The sequence below is a fragment of the Melospiza melodia genome, chromosome 5 (assembly GCF_035770615.1).
Source record: "Melospiza melodia melodia isolate bMelMel2 chromosome 5, bMelMel2.pri, whole genome shotgun sequence".
In the NCBI taxonomy this organism is placed as follows: domain Eukaryota; kingdom Metazoa; phylum Chordata; class Aves; order Passeriformes; family Passerellidae; genus Melospiza; species Melospiza melodia.
In genome coordinates this window covers 25038267-25055997 of record NC_086198.1, presented here as the reverse complement: position 1 = coordinate 25055997, position 17731 = coordinate 25038267, and the positions used below count along the sequence as shown (strand labels likewise).

General features: G+C 45.3%; 1 protein-coding gene across 3 annotated transcripts in view; it reads right to left on the bottom strand.

The window, feature by feature from the left end:
* Positions 1 to 6557: 6557 nt before the first annotated feature.
* Positions 6558 to 17731, bottom strand: part of GPRIN3 (GPRIN family member 3) — a 34783-nt gene continuing 23609 nt past the window's right edge. For all 3 annotated transcript variants that reach the window (XM_063156619.1, XM_063156620.1, XM_063156621.1), the window contains exon 2: positions 6558 to 15252. In XM_063156619.1, coding sequence (XP_063012689.1) covers positions 12797 to 15160 — 2364 coding nt within the window. In that variant the 5' untranslated portion in view covers positions 15161 to 15252 and the 3' untranslated portion in view covers positions 6558 to 12796. The remainder of the gene's footprint in view (positions 15253 to 17731) is intronic.

Genomic DNA, 17731 nt, shown 5'->3' with positions numbered 1-17731 from the left:
TGCTGAAAGCACCATTTCAGGCACTCTTTGCAGCTTGCAGTGCTCAACCTCACATTTCCCCCCACAGACTCCTACAAGGGCAGATCCACTGCAGGCCCTGCATGCCAAAGGGAGATAGAGTTAAATATCCATGTGACAGCACGGCTGGTGCTGCCAGTGCCAGGAACTGTCATGGTGTTTGTGTGCAGTGTGTTAGTGTGACATTAAAATCAATGTGTGCTCTGGATACCTGCAGGCAGTGCTCAGTCCCTGGTAAACAAGGCAGGCAGGGCTAGGATGAGAGACAGAGGATTCAGGAACTCTGCTCCATTTAAAAGAGATCTCATTTAAAATACATGGCAATTCCATGTAACTTGCCAAGAACATCCAAAATACCAGAGCACCTTTTTGTTCTTCTGTTAGAGCTTTAATGCTAAAAAAGTGTTGACAGTACCTTTTTATACAGGAAAAAGCTTTTGTGTCACATTTCTCTAATACTCTAGAAAGTGACCCAATCAATTTACATGTGCCTTTTCTATTTCTCAAACCTCAGTCACAACATTCTTCTCCCATTAAAACCAATGCAAGCAATCGACCAGGGATTTCTTATTCCTTTTTACAGCTGTGTCTGATGGCAAGAAAAAGAGGGAAACAGTAAAACTTTCTGGGGGGAAAGCCTGCCCTTACAGAGTTTTGTGTGCCACACACTTGAGCCTCTTTGCAGCCCCTGGGCTGGCCTGGCTGGTGGGGCACAGACACAACTCCTGCAGCCTTGGCTCTTTGTCCTTCTGTTCTTACTCTTGGCTTGCAAAGCAAGACCATACATTCAGCCAAGCACCTCAAAGCACCTTATTCCTATGCTGGGAATCAAAACCTTTTCCCAAAGTTACACTTTTAAATTACTATGCATTAATAACACCATACACTCCATGTAGCACAATATCCCCACATCTGGGTCCCTCCTTTCAACTCAGACCCTCCATCCTCTCCTCTTGACAAAGTTTCACAGCCCTTTGAACCAACCTCAAATAAAGGCATCACACAAGCAAGAATTCCATGTTGCACCTTACCTGCAGCATAGACATCTTGTCTGGAACCTTCCCCATCTCTCCTGAGGGTGATCTTTAGCCCACTGTTATACCTAAGTGTCTGCTACAGCTCACTGCATCTTCATCAAATGCCTTTAGCTCATGGCTCCTATCTCTTGCTGCTCACCAAGCTCAAGTAATGAAGAGCACTTGTGCCCCTGCTCTCTCCCCACCTGTAGAGCCTCTACTGCCTCCTGAGCTTAATGCACACCACCAACACACCTGGTGCTTGCAAAGGTGAGGAAAGATGGGAGCCTCCTTTCTCACTGTCCTTGCAAAGTCCAACCTGCCAAGGCCACTGGTTGGAAACTAATCTTACAGGAAAGTTGCTCAGAGGCTTTTCATTGAAATAGATGTTTTTCTTTTAATGAGCTATAGTTCATTTTCATGCACATTGCAGCACGTTGGAAAACATGTCAATCACTTGATGTTTGAAAGCCAAACAGAACTGTTCTAACAGTGCTGAAATGCCTTTGCAAAAGACAGCTCATCTGCCTGGAAAGGTGTGGAACATCCTAGGAAAAGGAGCATTTAAACCAGCCTATTCCTTTCTCCACAGACTTTTCTCTTAACTATCCAAGCAAAGCTCTGCACTAAGGTTTTCTTTCTAATTACATTTGTTTGTTGTACATGCTGCATTCTCAGGCAAGGACACTGAAACCAAGCCTCTTTTTTCCCCTAGCATCAGGAAATGTAGGAGTTTTTGGGAGTTGGTTGGGTAGATGATCTTTCAAGGAAATAGGTCACAGCACTGAAAGATTAAAATAATTTATTCAAGCAAAACTTGCCAAACAAGTTAAAGAAGTATGAAAGCTCTTCTGGGGCTGGTATTGAATGTCTCATAATAACAGAAAAGTGTGTGATCAGAGCAGAGTGCCAGGAAAGAGCAGTGTGTACATTGTGCCACTCTAGATGTGCTTGGACAAGTAGAAGAGACAAGTGTGCCCCAGTAGAGGGAGGATTCAAAAAAGATATTTTTCCATTTTCTATTTGAGCCTACACTGGAGACAGAAAGGACCAGCTGTGCTGAAGCTGGACACAACCTCCATATGTGTAGCTATTAAAAAAAGCTATATCTATAGCACATAGCTCTCCTTTTGTCAGGGGTAGGTTCTACAAAAGCTCCAGCTCCTAGTTCAGCAGAAATTAGGACCATTTAGGACTTAAGACCATTTAGGGACTGCCTTCAATTATGGAGGCTCTCTCTACAGTGCCATCAATTAGCTTGCAGTAGTTATTCCAGCCTGTATCGAACCAGGCTGGAAAGAAAACACACAAATGAAATTACACAGATTTTCTCCCTGAAAGCAAAGGAATGGACATTATGAGATGGTCACTGCAGCTTTGTGCTTTTGGAAAGTGTGCCATATCAGAGAAATGTGCAGTAGGAAAAAAAAAAGGACTGCCTTCTACTCCACCTATGCTACCAAAAGGGAATGGGCCAGAGAACCTGGCTTTGCCTTTGCAAGGGCAGAGAGATGAGTGACAGATGGGGAAGAAGCTACTTATTCACATCCAGCCCAGGAAGGAAAAGCCAGGTACTTGCACTTAGTTTACTGATATCAGGATATGTCCCCAAAGCACAGGAATGTACATTAGGAAATGCAAGGCAGCTGCCAGTATCACTCATGGCAACATCCAAAAAGTGAGGAGCAAATGAGAGTGAAAACCCAACCACTTCACTTTTCAGCTCTCCTTCATTATCAACTGAGCCAAGCTGGAAAGGTGGCTGAGTTTGGGAGGGGAGAGAGTACTGTCAGCTCCCAGGATAATAAAGCCCAAGGTGAGAATGCAGAGGATAGTGCTTTCAGAGGGCATCAGCTACAGTGACTGCATTATTCCTCTCTAAAATAAGTGCAGGAAGGAGGTGCAGTCTGTCAGTGCACAAGCTGTACAGCAGGAAAGTTAGGGTGAATACCAGAAAGGCTTTCCCAGCAGGAATATATGTAAGCATGCAGAACTATGTCAGTGAAGGCAAAGAGATAAACCTGTAATAAAGGATGTTTCATGTAATGAACCAAAATTAGAGTATATTTTGCATTTGCCTTATGTTGTTTGTAGCACTCATTACAGGGGCTTACTTAAACTGCTCTACAGATCTTTGCTTTCTTAGCCAGCATTTCTCCTTTAAATAGCTGAAGGAGTCACACCAGGTGCAGGGAGATATTTGGATATGACCTGAGCAAGTGTCAGCCCTATTTATTCTCCATTTTTTCTCTCCTGCAGCCAGAAAAAAAGAGGAAAGCCTTTCCACCTGCCTCTGCCTACAGAGCAGGCACTCAAACTGTTCAAAACCTAAGGGGAGCCCAGGAGTTTGAGCAGGGTGAGTAACCCAAAGCATGGAAACAGTATCTCCCTAGAGGCGTTTCCCTAGCTTAAGACTTATTAAATCCAAGTAATTTGTCTCATTAACTGGCAGCTCAGTGAAAAAGTAAGGGACACAAGAAAGGAAGAAACATGAGGAGCTCCCAAACCCCAGGAGGAGCAGCTTCATGGATGGCCTCACCTCTGCTGGTTCCCAGGCAGACCTGGTCTCTCCTCCTTCTCACAGCCAGGGTGACACAGTGCAGCAGTTCCTGGCTCAGCCCAGGTGTGGGGGCTTTGCAGAACCCAGCAGACATTCCTGCACACCAGCCATTCTCCACCAGGCACCGAGGGAAAGGTGGGTGCTCAGTGGTTGTGCTCCAGCTGCCAGGGTGTTTTTCAGCAGCCCGTGAGAAAAATGTCCTTAACTGCTCAGCTCAGTTATGTCTTTCTGATGTTATGTAAGCAAATTGAGAGAAAAAACACTGCCATGAGCAGGTTTCTAATTAGGAAAAGAAATAAAAAGAATTATGGAATTAAGGCAAAACCTCAGCATGAATGACCCAAATCCCTTCCTTGTGCTACAATCCACAGCAGGCTATTAGAAAACTTTTTTTAAAAAAAGAAAGTCTATCACTAAGATGGCACAGCAAAGTCAAATTCTTTTGTAGGCTGGCACCTGCTTTCCCAAGCAGCTGATCCTGCTTCATTTGTCTATTGTAAGTGTGAAGGATGCTTTAGAAAGAGATGTGCTTTGTGACACAAGCACTCCTACAAACATTGCTGAAATATGAGTAAGAATGGGACATACCACAGAGTCTTAGAATCATCAAGGTTGGAAGACACCTTTAAGATCATCAAGTCCAACCACCCACCCAACACTACCATGGTAACTCCTAAACCATCTCCCAGCACCACATCCAGATGCCTGTGGAGCACCTCCAGGGATGGTGGCTCCACCACCTCCCTGGTCAACCTATTCCACTGCCTGACCACCTAACAGTGTAAAGAATTTTTCTGATATCTAATCTGAATCTCCTGTGCCTCAGCTTAAAGCCATTTCCTCTGGTCCTCACACTGCAGAAGAGACCAGCACCCACCTCACTGCACACTCCTTTCATGAAGGGAGTTGGAGAGAAGGATGAAATGCCTCCTGAACCTCCTTTTCTCTGACAAAACAACATGAGCTCCCTCAGCTGCTGCTCGTAAAATGAGTTCTCTAGACCTTTCACAAACCTTCTTGCCCTTCTCTGGACATGCTCCAGCACCTCAATGGACATTTTAAAGCGAGGGGCCCAGAACTTAACACAGCGCTAAGGGTGCACACACTCACCAGCACTGAATTCAGGGCAGTGTTCACTTCCCCTAGTCCTGCTAACATCCATCCAATCACCATTTCCTAATTTGTGCTGCCAACTTTCTCTTGGTGGTCTGCAGATTGTCATTGCTATTGAAAACTGCCTACAACGAGTTACCTACTATCACACTGCGTAGAGGTGTCTCATCAACAGTGGCTTGCTTTGTGAACATTTCAAGCATCCACAGGTCTCCATGACCTGACCTTAACAGGAGGTAAGAGCCCCCTACATTTCTCACCACTGAGGTCTTAGTTCTTTAAATATTCAGTTGTAGATGTAAGTGCCTCAGTTGCAGATTTAAGTGCCTACATTTTAGAACATTGGCTAGCCAAACTAGTCATTTTATGGTTCTCATAGGAGTAATTTGAAATTTGCTGAGGAAATCTTATTTTCCCTCACAATCCTGCCTATTGTGTGTGAAACACCTGTCACAGAGTGATTTTGATGACATTTGAATCCCTAAGGACACAGTGGTTTCTCTAGGAGATACCCCAGGATGTAGTGTGTGGCTGTTTGGAAAGCTCACACCCTCAGTAAATCACTTGGTGTTTGAACAAGAAGCCAGACTTACTCTGTGTTTTTGAAGGCACTATCTCCCTGAAATTGCCACGTTACATGACAAAGTCTGCATCAGCCAGAAAATGTGCACTGGTCATCATTGGTTTGATAGGATGGGAGCTTATTTTCTGCACCAGCCCTTTTTCTGCTGGGTCAGTCCCCTCAGGGTGAGGGATCTTTAGGCTTTTTTCCTTACTGCAGCAAGGCTACAAGGATGAAGTACAAAAAGGAGACCTCAGCTTTCCTGTCTACTAAGAGACGTTGACAAATGCAGCACAGAGCTGCATGAACCAAGCTGCCACAGGGAAGGACCCCACTCTGGCAGCTTGGGGACTAATGTTAGGCAGGCATTGCCATGCAGAAACCTGAACCATACGAGAAGGAATCCAGCAAAGCTCATTAATAAAATACCTTCTGCAATTGCCCAAAGGACTGGGCAATTAGTTGAAGCACCCTGACAACTACAAGGCACAAATACAGAAACACAAACAACTATTTTTGGGAATAGACTTCAGCTTAGGTTGAGCAGACAGAACATCACTGGTAGCAGAGGCACCATGAAACTGCATTATCTCAGTCTGTTCTGCTCCTGTCCTCTCATCACAGGAAGGTGTGTGCCGAGGTGGGGTCCTCATGCCTTCTAGAGATTGGTACATGGATATACCATATCTAGGTATATGGATATACCATATCTGCAACAGCACTGAGTCAAAACACTGCTATGATCTATTGTCTTATGATCTTTTGTACTATGACACAAAACTTCCCCTTTTTTTAGGCTGAAAACAGTTACTGTGATGCTGATGCTCTCAGATTTGTGTGTGGTGTGCAGGCATGCTGGTGGGTGGTGGTGACCATCTGTCACAGCAGTGACACCAGAAGGTTAAAACTCTGCCTTTTCCACCTGGGCTCAGGGGTGGCTGTGCTGGGTGAGTAATGTGTGGTTCTGTGGGAGGGGGCTGCTGAAAGGCTGAGTGAATTGGTGCCACAGGGGGAGCAGCAGCTGGTGCAGAAGAGCCTGTGCCCATGAGCAGCTGTGCAAAGCACTGCACTGACACAGAAGGAAGCAGACAGGTCTCTTCTCCAGCAGGGACAGCACGTGGAAGCTCCCACCACCACACTGAGCTTTGCAAGGTGCCAGATCTCAGGCCTGGATCCAGAAAGCCCTTTGTGGCTGCTCTGACCTACACACATCCATAAATTCTGGCAGAATGTTCACCCTTAAAAGTCCTTTCTTTTCCCATGTCAGCCTACAAACAGAGACCCAGAATAATTAAGACAGTGCTCATTTTATTGTACTCAGCATGGAAACCAGATGTGAAACAGCAAAACATTAAATTCCTAAGGGACTCAGTCAGGTGGGTAACATTGTTTTAGTATCACTTTAAGACTTTTCACATGCAAACTTTTGTTGGTATGTCTCAAATGAATGCCATGGTACACCTGGTAGCCTAAGACTAGCTTTATTTTGTACAGTACAACACATTCAATCAGTGTAACTATAAAATTAATAAAGCCACAATAATATTTGTTGTTGTTAGAAGCCTCCAAGTTGGTTTTCTTCTGATGCTGGCTGACTCATGGCCACAGTTTTTGAAATTAAAAGTTCAGACACACTTCCTACCTTTAATTCTGGGCAGAAACTCCCAGTACTCTCCAGTGTCACTGAGACCTTTACTTCACAACTTAGACTCAGTGATTTTATGTGCCAAAAACACACAAACAGTTATCTTTCATTTTATGGAAATTCCTCAGGGCAGTGTCTAAACTTGCTTCTGATGGACTTGAAACTATTGATTGTGAACTGAGCTAAGGGGAGGTATCATGAGGATCCTCCAGCAGAAGGGTCACCTCTTAGAGCAGAGCTGCTGAGAAGTATCTGAGAGACTCGTATTCTGCAGCAGATAACCGCTGGAGACTTTGCAGGCAGATTTGTCATTTATTTCTACTCCAAGGAGTGTCAGTCTTAGCAGAAAGCCAACAAAAACCTAAGGTCTCATATTTTAAATGGAGATTAGTTGATGTGATTCTGTTCCTAAGGAGATCAGATGCTTCCTATCACCCACAGTCTGATTTTTAGAGACCCAAGAAGGAGAAGGATTTAAACTTGCCTCAACGTTGCGGAAAATGCTAAGCCTCCAGCATTCAATCAGAAGGGCAAAGAGAAAAAATCATATTAGAGCATGAGTGATGCATGAGACCTGCACACACGTACTTGCCTTTTAAGCGGGACACACACATAAGCTTACCTACATCAGAAGTTTTCCTAGAGGAAAAAATATTTCCTTTCTGTGTGATTCGGCTCAGTAATAACGTCACTTTTATTTAAAGAAGCCTGAATGATGAAAAGTAGGTTTCACTTGGCAAAATCTTCTTTGTTGGCATTTGATGCAAAATCCACACTATAAACTCTAGGAAGGAAGAGCTACTCAGAAAAACACAAAGCAGAAAAAACAATATATCTCAGCATTAAAAAAAAAGAAAATCAGTTTGGCTCAATTCAGCTGTAACACTTTAGTCTTTCTTTTAAACACCTACAGTGACTCAAGGGGGAGGCCCCCAAAAGAATACTGAAGCCAGTTCAAGTTACAGGACCCGACCTTCAGGTCACACCACAGCATCCAATGGCACCAGAGATATTTCGCAGTGTGCAATATTTGGGTAAGGATCTACCATCATGTCTTTGGGACACCTGAAAATACTGACCACTCATACAGGCATCACAGAGACACCAAAAAGTAAACCAGCAGAGATTGGGTACTGAAACAGGGAGCTGGGGAAAAGGAGAGGAATTTCCCTTAGACCACAGCCCTTAATTTTCTAAGCCCACAGAGTCTGACAATCAGTTGTCTGTCATTCAGAGCAGCCATTCCCACAAGCTGTGTGCAAAAGTTACTCTGTTGTGGCAGCATTTTGCGTTAATTTTTACAAGGTGTGGAAAGATAGACACAGAACAAGATAATGGAGCTAATAGTAAAATTTGTACTTTCATACAAACCTTGCATATACTGAGCTAACTAATGAAACACTGGTGTGGTACATTCCATGAGGTTTCCAAATTGAAAACCAGTGGCAGCCAATTTGAATTCCTCATCAACACTGATTGTCATTTGGATTTCCACCTCTAACTTTAACACTTCAACACAGTAATGAAACTTAAGAGAAACGCTAGTGCTATCTTTAGAGCATGTATTCCATTTTTTGAATCCTTTCAATATACTTCTTCAAACAGTGCATTTTACAAGCTCTTATGTTTTAGTGGCAGTAGCAAACAGGTTGACTGCTTAGAGGTTTTGTTGAATCCTATTTGGATATATCTATAAATACTAGCAAAATATACAGCCTTTGGAAATACTCATTTTCCTAAAAGACACGGGATGCCAACAAATAGAAAAATACATGAGGTCAGAAAACAAGTGGGAAAAGCAGATATAAGAATGGGAATTCATTGTGAAGCACCTACACCAACTTTATTTTCCTTCTGTTTTAGTCCTTCCCCTGCCATGTTTCTCAGCAGTTTCTTCTTTTGTATTCAAAAGAATGTTTTCTTCTCCTGAAATGGAGAAGACAGATATTGCCCTACTGGTCCCTTCAGCTCTTTCCCCACTCTTTTCTGAACCAAGTCAGCAGAAATGAGGCAGAACTTCAGCACTTGTGCCCAAACAACACAAAGCTGGCAGATCCCAACCAAGTGCACACTGATGGATATCACAGCCTCACATGAAATCCAGGACTATACTGCAAATTGCCTGCAATGAGATGTTCCTTCAGCTCAGGTATTGTATTGGCAACACTGAAACGTGCTTATTCTCATCTTTGGATCTAGGGGGCATCTAGTGGAAAGCCCCCTGAGTGAAACTAGAAGTAAGTCTTCCATTCTTATTCACTGCTTTTATTAATGGTTCTTACTACATTGGCCTTTCTAGAAGATGCAACTGACAGGGAAGGGTTTCCTGACAAAGAGCTTGTTTCCCTAAATCTCTCATCTTGGAACAAAAAAATTTAAAAATTTAAGAGTTATTTCAACTGGCTAGGTTGTAATACAGGTTTGGGGTTTTTTAAAAATATATATTTGCTCTTGGGAATGACAAAGGATTTTCTGTTCTGAATCCTCTCTTTATTTGCCCAAATGGATTTCCTTGGTTGTTGCCCATGCAACTAATGCAACGTGATTCTGAGTCATTGGGCAGGGAAAAAGAACAGGGTGGTGGCACACGGATCATCTCTGCCCACTCTCTGCCATATCACTACTCCAAGTGCATTTTCATTTTTGAGACTGACATGACACCAAGAACAGCCTTTCTTGGCTGCTGTAAGCACTCTCAAATGCATAATATTTGCTGATTGCAACCCCCAACGTGGTTGTTCTGTTGGCAAAAGATGTGTCATCAATGAGGATTCACATTGTCACCTGGACATTGTATGCAGGAGAAAGCACTAATCACCAGTGTCAAACTAGCAGGTTGCGTACAGTCTGCCCTAGCAAGGCACAGTCAAAACCTAAAATATTTTCCATGAGATGTGCTGGTGATTATCAACTCATTTTCACATGTTGGCTTTTGGCACTTTATTGCTTGGCTTCCAACACATGTCTGCAGGACTTCTGCAGCCACCAGACAGTGCCATGGACAAATTGCATCTTTGCACTCATATTTGTCCAGAAGACAGGCTGAGCACTACATTTTGTTTCAGTTGTGCCCATGCAGTTGTTCAGGTGCATCCACTCAGGAACTTTGGCGCTTTGTAGTATGAATGCACTGGTGAAATTTTCCTACAGGAAAGGTCATTTGGTGTGGGGAAGGGAGGGTGGACCAGCTACTGGAGACTCACAGCTGAAAGAAGCTGCAAGGAACCAGGGGAGATCTCTCATTCCTTGCAAGGAAGCAGTAAATCCAGTGCTGCCCCAGCATCCTGCTCATTCATTGCCAAGCCTAGTTTGGTCTCAATAAAGCAACTCATACCCATATCCTAGAAATATTTTGCAGAACTGGCGCTAAAGCATAAAATTCATGGAAATCAGTGAATGAGTGATAGCTGTTTATTCTCCTCTGGAAGAAAAAAAATAGGACAATCCATTTGCATATTCAGACTGAGCATATTTGTAAAGGGACAGTTCAGAATAAGCTGGCTCACAGCTTCAGCAAGGGGAATGCAGAGGGGGACAAGCTGAGCCAAGGGACACGGCTTCACAGGAAGACAGGCTGGGCAGCAGCTAGCAGGGAAGGGGCAGAAGGGAGGCAAAAGGAGCAGCACAGAGCCTGGACCTGGACAGAACACAGCAAGAACTGCAGGCAACTCGAGGAACCTTGTCAGGGCTGACACAGACGCAATGTGGGAAGAGACACAGAACTTGTTGACTAACCTGACCTAATGATACTGTCAATATTAATCCCACACAGAAGTTCACATGAAACTCACATCTCAGACACTGCTAGGAAGGGGGTGGAAACAGCAGTACTAACAGAAGAAAGGGTGGAGACTTTCCTTCTGGCAGGCAGAGGTGGGAAGATGCTCTCTAATGTGGTGTTTCAGAATTAAAAACTCAGCACCACAAGTAGGGGACGACTTGAAATAACATACAGAAATTGAACAAGGACATGACATAAAGCCCCTTGGTATATATCTGAGGAAAACTAGGAGTCAATCCAATACTATGCTTAGGGACAACACTTTTCATTGCATTGGGTTAGAATGTTGTATCTTATAGTATTTTACTTTTCTGCTGGGGAAAAATTGCCCCCAGGCAGCAGCTATGAGGGTTTGGCAGTTGATATACTCAAGAAGTCTGGCCTCCTAAATAACTGGGGACCACTTCAGGTTCACTTCACAAAAAAAAAAAAAAAAAAAGATACTAATACTCATTTATATGTTGTAAACCTGTAAGATTTAGAGTAAATCGTAAGAGTAAGATCTACAGAGTAAGTCAGGTGTGTGGTATTAGAGACAGAAATAAATTATCATCATGATTCATGAAAAATCTTTAATGGACTAAAAGTATCTCCTATTTAACTCTAGTACTCTGCAGGATTACAATATCCAAATCATCAGTGCTTTGCAGGATTGATAACTACATTTTCTACAAACTGCAGGAGTTCCCCAGCCTCCCATAATGAACTCTAGTGGACAAAATACAAAGCTACTGGGAAACATATTTCCCAAGTAGAAAAATATTATTGAGAAATGAGACCAACATATATTTGAGACATTATTGTATATCATACTTCTGGAGAAACAGTCACTAAGCTACCTTTTATTAGCAGTTTCTATAACTAAGTTCAGAAATACAGCAAAGATTGTCTCAAGATTTCAGTACTGCTGCAAATTTTTCAAGTTAACAGTATAATGGTTCATAATATAGAGTGTTAGGTAAAACAAAATAACACATAGCCTAAATAAATGGTATTTGGGTTATGAAAGGCAGCAAGGAAAGCACCAAAATACTGAAAAAACCAGTAGAGTTGGCTAAGGGCTTAAAAGGGAAAAAAAATCATCAGTGTAACACACTAGACATAGAGGCTCATGGACCCCAATGCACAGGAAAGCCTGCTGCTATGGGAAAACATTACTGTGCATCTCTGGAGAGAGAAGAAAGATCCACATCACTTTAAAGAGTGCCTTAGAACAGAGGTGCTCAGTGCCACAGGAGGCTGGGAGCAGGGGCTGCCCACCCCACCTGGAGGCAGAACAGCTCCCTGCCTTTTAAAGACCTGGCAGGAGTACCAGAGAAAGGGTGGGCACCATCCTGCTGGGTGCAGGTCCATCGACCGATGCGCTCTCCAGTGCCTCGATGGCTCACACCGCCAGAGTGGCCACTGCAGGGGACACAAAGCATCTCTCTCACCTCCCCTTCTGGCCATCAACATCCCACAGACTTAGCTTCTCCCAAAGAGAGGATCCTTCAGTCTTGATCCTCATTCTTTGCCTGGTTCTGCATTTCAACAGGAGGGGAAGACCGGGCTCCCTGGGGCTCACTGAGACTAGTGGCCCACAGTATCAGCAAAGTGAGGCTGCTCAGTGATCAATGTCCATAGCCTGTTCATGGACTGCCTCAGCACAGGTAACTTACAAACCAGGAAAGCTGTCTTGTGTTAGGTCTTTACAGCTGTTGAACCTTAATTCCACCTCCCTCAGCTTCCCTCAGTCCACCCCTTTGAGTAAGACCTCATAATGCACATAAATAAATTCCCATAATTCTGACAATCTCTCTGCTTCCTGCTTTATCAGAAGGTGCTGCTCTCCCTGCAGCAAGGTGGCAATTGAAATTTGTGCTTTTGCTAAGTGCCTAACTTTTCATCTGACAGCAGTCAAGACTGGGGCATAACGTGGAAATACACCAGCTGTGACAATAATAATAATAATGGCAGGATGGAGCATGTGGCTAGTCAGAAAACAAAGGGAAAATATTTTCCACTGTTGCATCACAACCCCAATTACACAACCAAACAGCAGGACTTGAGGGCAGGAATTCTCTCCACCACCACAGGTATTTAGGCACCCCTGCAAACCATGTCAGTCTAACACAGAGGAAGGAGCAGGTCGGACGCAGCAATTAGGACGCCTAAAATTCTGCAGCATGGACTGGAACACGTTGTGCTGCCTCCCTTTTAGTTTTTTATTTGAGGATGTATCTGAGGAAATGGATTTCCGGGTCTGACTGTTCTGGGCCCGGATCAGTTTCTCGTGTTCCCGTATTTGTCTCTGTAAGTGGTTCTGGATGGCAATTCCCAGGGATTCTGGATCGAGGGAAGCACCATAAACCTCCCACGTCATTCCTTGCTCATCCCAAACAACATCCCTGACGTGTTTGGACTGCTTCACCTGTACTTTGGCCTCCATGGCTGGGGTGGAATGCTTTTTGTTCTCCCCCAGGTTTGGCACGGCCTGAGAGGAAGCAGCAGGAATCACTGCAGTGTGGAGATCGTGTCCGGACTGCCTGGCCTGGAGGCCCTGCTGCTGGGGAGCTGCCGATGCTGCCACGGCAGGGGCAAGACTTGCAGGACCCACACTCAGCTCAGGTGTCAGTCCTGCCTGCAGGTTCTGGCCACCAGCCACCTGAGACTGGCCACTGTCTCCATGGCCTCTGCTCTCCTTCTCATCCTGTGGGCATACCTTGGCACGGACAGTGGCAGGCTGTCCAACACTCAGCCCTCCTTTAGGATCAAGCACCACCAAGTTTTCTTCCTTTGGTTTTACCACAGATTGATTAGGACTGGCCTGCCCTTGACTCCCACCCTTGCTTTGCACAGGCTTTTGCTCAGAGCTGCCCAGGACCTCCTTCTGCTTGGCTTCACTGTCCTTGCCAGAGACTAAAGGTGACCGGCTGCTTTCTGCATGAGGGATGACATCTTGCACATTGTTCTGGGTTCCTGGGACAGCATCAGTGCAAGTGGTGCTTGGCTCACCAGCACCACTCCCAGACTGTGGTGCAGTTTTATTACTGGAGTCAACTCCAGGCTGCTCAGCTGGGATGGGCTTTGGGGGGACTGGAGCATCCTTTGGCTGCTGAGCTGCATCCTTGACATCACAAGCTGCACTGCTCATTTCAGCATTACCCACAGATGTTCCTTGAGTGGTAACAGCTGCAGGGGAGCAAGGGAGAACAGGTTTCATGTTATCTGCTGATACTGGAGATGTCACGTCAGATGGGACCCCAGGCTGGGTTTGGGCTGAAGCAGTCACAGCCACAACAGTCGATTTTGATGTGATACCAGGAGAACATGGAGACTTTTGTTGTGAGGATAAACTATCAGTAAGTGCAGCCTGGCTCAGCCCCATACCTCCTTGGTAAATTATGTGCAGTTCTTCCTTCTCCTCTGGAGGAGGATTCCCTTTTAAGAAGGCAGGAAAGATGCTGGGACTGGTGGAAGCTGATTTGCTCTCCACAGTAGCCACGGCCTGAACCTCAGCATCTCGCCATGTCCTGCTTACAGCTTCCTGAGCACAAGGGCTGCTCTCTGGCTGAGCTGTCATTGTACCTGTTTCTCTGAATCTGGAGAGCTGGGTGGGGTTTGGACTCCCAGGTGTGCGGCCCAGGTTATGTACAGGATGGGGACTCCCATGGCCAGACTGGGCTGGTGCCTCGCTGCTCTGCACCGCTTCAGTTTTATCTGGGGGATGCGACTGCAGCATGTCTGCAGTCCCATCCTTTGCCTCCAGACTGGTTTGAGAGTCTCTCCCCAGGTCAGCTTCGGTTTGCCCTGCTGCCAGGACTGACTGACACACAGCAGAACCATTTTCCTCTGCCTCCCTGTCTTTTTCCCCTCTTTGCAGAAGGTTGGCCTGAGAAGTATGACAGAATTGATTAACCCCGACAGGATCACCTGGGGAAGAATAATTTAACACTTCAAGCGCTGGCTGATCATCAGTTCCTTGAGGTTTCAGGGCAGAGTCATCAATCTGTGTCAGGGAGCTCGTTTTGGCCTGGCTGCCTTGCACGAACTGCCGGGAGCTCTGGGGGGCTGGCATCATCTCTGGCCCCTGCCCCGCCGAGAGGGCTCCTGTGGCACCAAGGGCTGGCACTGCCGGTGCCGGGATGCCCGCTGCCTGGGAACAACCAGCAGGCCTTACATCTGCAGGGTGCCCCTCTGCAGTTGTGCTGGCCAGCCTGGGAGAAAAGGCTTCCTGCTGGCTGGCATCATCCGTGTGGCACTGCTCACACCTCTGCGGGCTGGCAGCACCTGTGCGGGTCAGGTCGAAGATGCAAACCCCAGCTGAGCCAGACGGCGCGCACGGGAAACCATTGCTGGCCCTGTCGGCACTGGGGGCCTGGGGCTGGGGCTTGGCAGGCTGCAGGTCTCCCAGGTGCTCCTCCTCTGCAGAAGCTGAGAGCAGGGAAAGCTTGGCAGATCTCAGAGGGTCTGGTACAGTCCCCATGGACTGTCTTCAAGATGCTGTTTGTCCTCAGCTTCTCCTTGGAGTTTTCTCGCTGGGCAGGCTGTCGACGACAGGCTTCCTGTGAAGCTAATCTGTTAATGAAACAAACACAGCATTAGCAATAGTCAGATTCAAGAAAAGTATCCAGAACTAATTGATTTTACAGTGTGAGGAGAAATACTTGCAGGCAGCGGGGGAAGTGAAGCACCCAATTCTGCCTGAAAGTCACAAAAAAGACACAGATTTCAGAGACCTCCCAACTGTCAGATCAGGATGGAGAAAACAATACTAGGGACAAAGCAACAACAGCTCCTGTGCTGTTGATACATTAATGAAAACACTGACATGCCAAGAGGAAGGGAAAAAAAGGAAATATGAAATTAAAGAAGAGGTACAGACATTGCAGGGAAGTTTGAGTCACAAAATAAAATCCCAGTGATAATATTCTCTAGCAAGACACCTGTGGAAGGAAATGCCCATGTGAAGAACAGATCCCTAGGTTTGAGCAGATTCCACATCTTCAGTGAGCACCAGTTCTCCCTTTTTCTCAAGGATAGCCTTTCTAGCTCCACTGACAACAAGGACAGGGTCACAGGGGGCAAGAGATCAATTCAGACTAATGTGATGAACCGAAACCTCACTGGTTAAAGGAATGTGAAGGGATCACAACCTGCTGGGTGATGCAGACAGAAACCAAGAGGAGGTACTGCCCACTGTTGTGGTGTTGTGAGGGCCCCAGGACGAGGTGAGAGATGAGAATTTGACTCCATGTTCTCAGAAGGCTGACTTATTATTTTATGATATTATATTATTTTAAAAGAAATTATATACTAAAACTATACTGAAGAAAGAGAAGGGATACATCAGAAGGCTAGAAAGGAGTGAATAATAAAAACCCGTGACTGATCAAAGTCCTGACACAGCTGGACTGGGATTGGTCATTAATTAAAGACAATTCACATGCTGGGTAAACAATTCTGCAAATCACATTCCAAAGCAGCAAAACAGGGAGAATCTGAAGCTTCCCAGCTTCCCAGGAGAAGAAATCCTGGCGAAGGGATTTTTCAGAAAATATCATGGTGACACTGCACCCCAGGGCTGTGCACATTCTCACTGCTGACACATTGAGAGCCTTTGAAATAATTACAAGGAAGCCAGCTTGATTAACAAATGGGGGTACAGGTGACCTAGAAATCAACTTACAGGTAAGTGGTATGAAATTGAAAGGGGAACATTGCAGCACTGCAGAACAGGAGGGGTTCATGCCATACCCAGGGAAATGTGGGGGAGGGATTTTAAGCAGGTAGAACAGAGTAATCCAGGTTGGAATCATGCCAGGACTGCAGAGAAACCACCTCTTCAAACTGGAGGTGATCTCCAAATGTATTTGCTGGCTTTCCAAAGGGCTTAGCCTGGACACTGCTAGAGATCAAGGATGGGATCCATGTCAGCGGAGTGGTGATGGCCACGGATAAAATCCCACCCCACTCTTCTTTTAAGCTTCAGGCTATCTGTGCTTGTTTAAAAAGCTTTCACTGGCTTATGCTGCCAGCAAAACATGTCTGATAGCTGGGAGACACTCAAGTTTTGTTAACCTGATGACAAGAACATTGCTGTACCTGTTTGTGTGCCCCTGTCTCTGCAGGCACACAGCAGGATCTCCCTTGCTACATTACTAGGGAGATGATGCTGGAAGCAGTGGAGCTGTCACTCAGCTCTTCCAGACCCTCCCTACCCACTAGCAAAACCAACAAAATTTCTCTCCAGAAAAATCTCTACTTTCCTTTTCTCAGCCTGGATGGCAGTGGTGTGAATTCCTTAGTTTCTCTAAAATCAATCCCAAATTTCAGCACCTTAGGATACTTTAAAAGAGCAACAGGAGAAAAATGCTCAATGAAGGAAAATTTTAGAAAATACAGCCAGTCAATTTTTTTTCTAAGAAAAAGAAAGTGCTGCAACTTATTACTTATTCATTAAGCTTTCTGTCTTCCAGGTATTAAAAATTTATTACTTTTATACTGCCTCTTTGGGCTTCATCCAACCACAGAGATACAGGCTCCTGGGCTAAGCCAGCCCTGAGAAACTGTAATCCTACCCCTGAAGGATCCCAAATTCCTTAGCTGCACTCTGTGACAGCAGCCCAGCATCACCCCACGACGGCTTTCCAGGAGGGCCAAGGATCACCAAGCTTTCTGGGAAGTACTGACTATGTAAACCAGGCTGCAAACCAATGGAAGGTTGTGGCTGCCCACATGTCTTGCCTTCATTTTGTTCTCACTTTAAGGACAGCCAATAGAGTCCTGAAGGAAGGACAGACATTCCATGTTCACCCTGTGGTGCTATAAACATCTAAGGGCTGCGAGGAGAGGAACAGATGGCTTTGGGTTTCCATTGGACTAAATTCTGTTACTCTCTTCTTTCCTCTTCCAAATATCTCTGCAAACCAAACCAGCTCATACAACTGGGCAGGTCAGATATCTTTTCCCCTTATTTTTTAGATCCAGAGTTTGTTTAAGATAAAATTAAGCAAATAATGGAACAAAATCAATCCCCATTTTTTGGATGAGATGT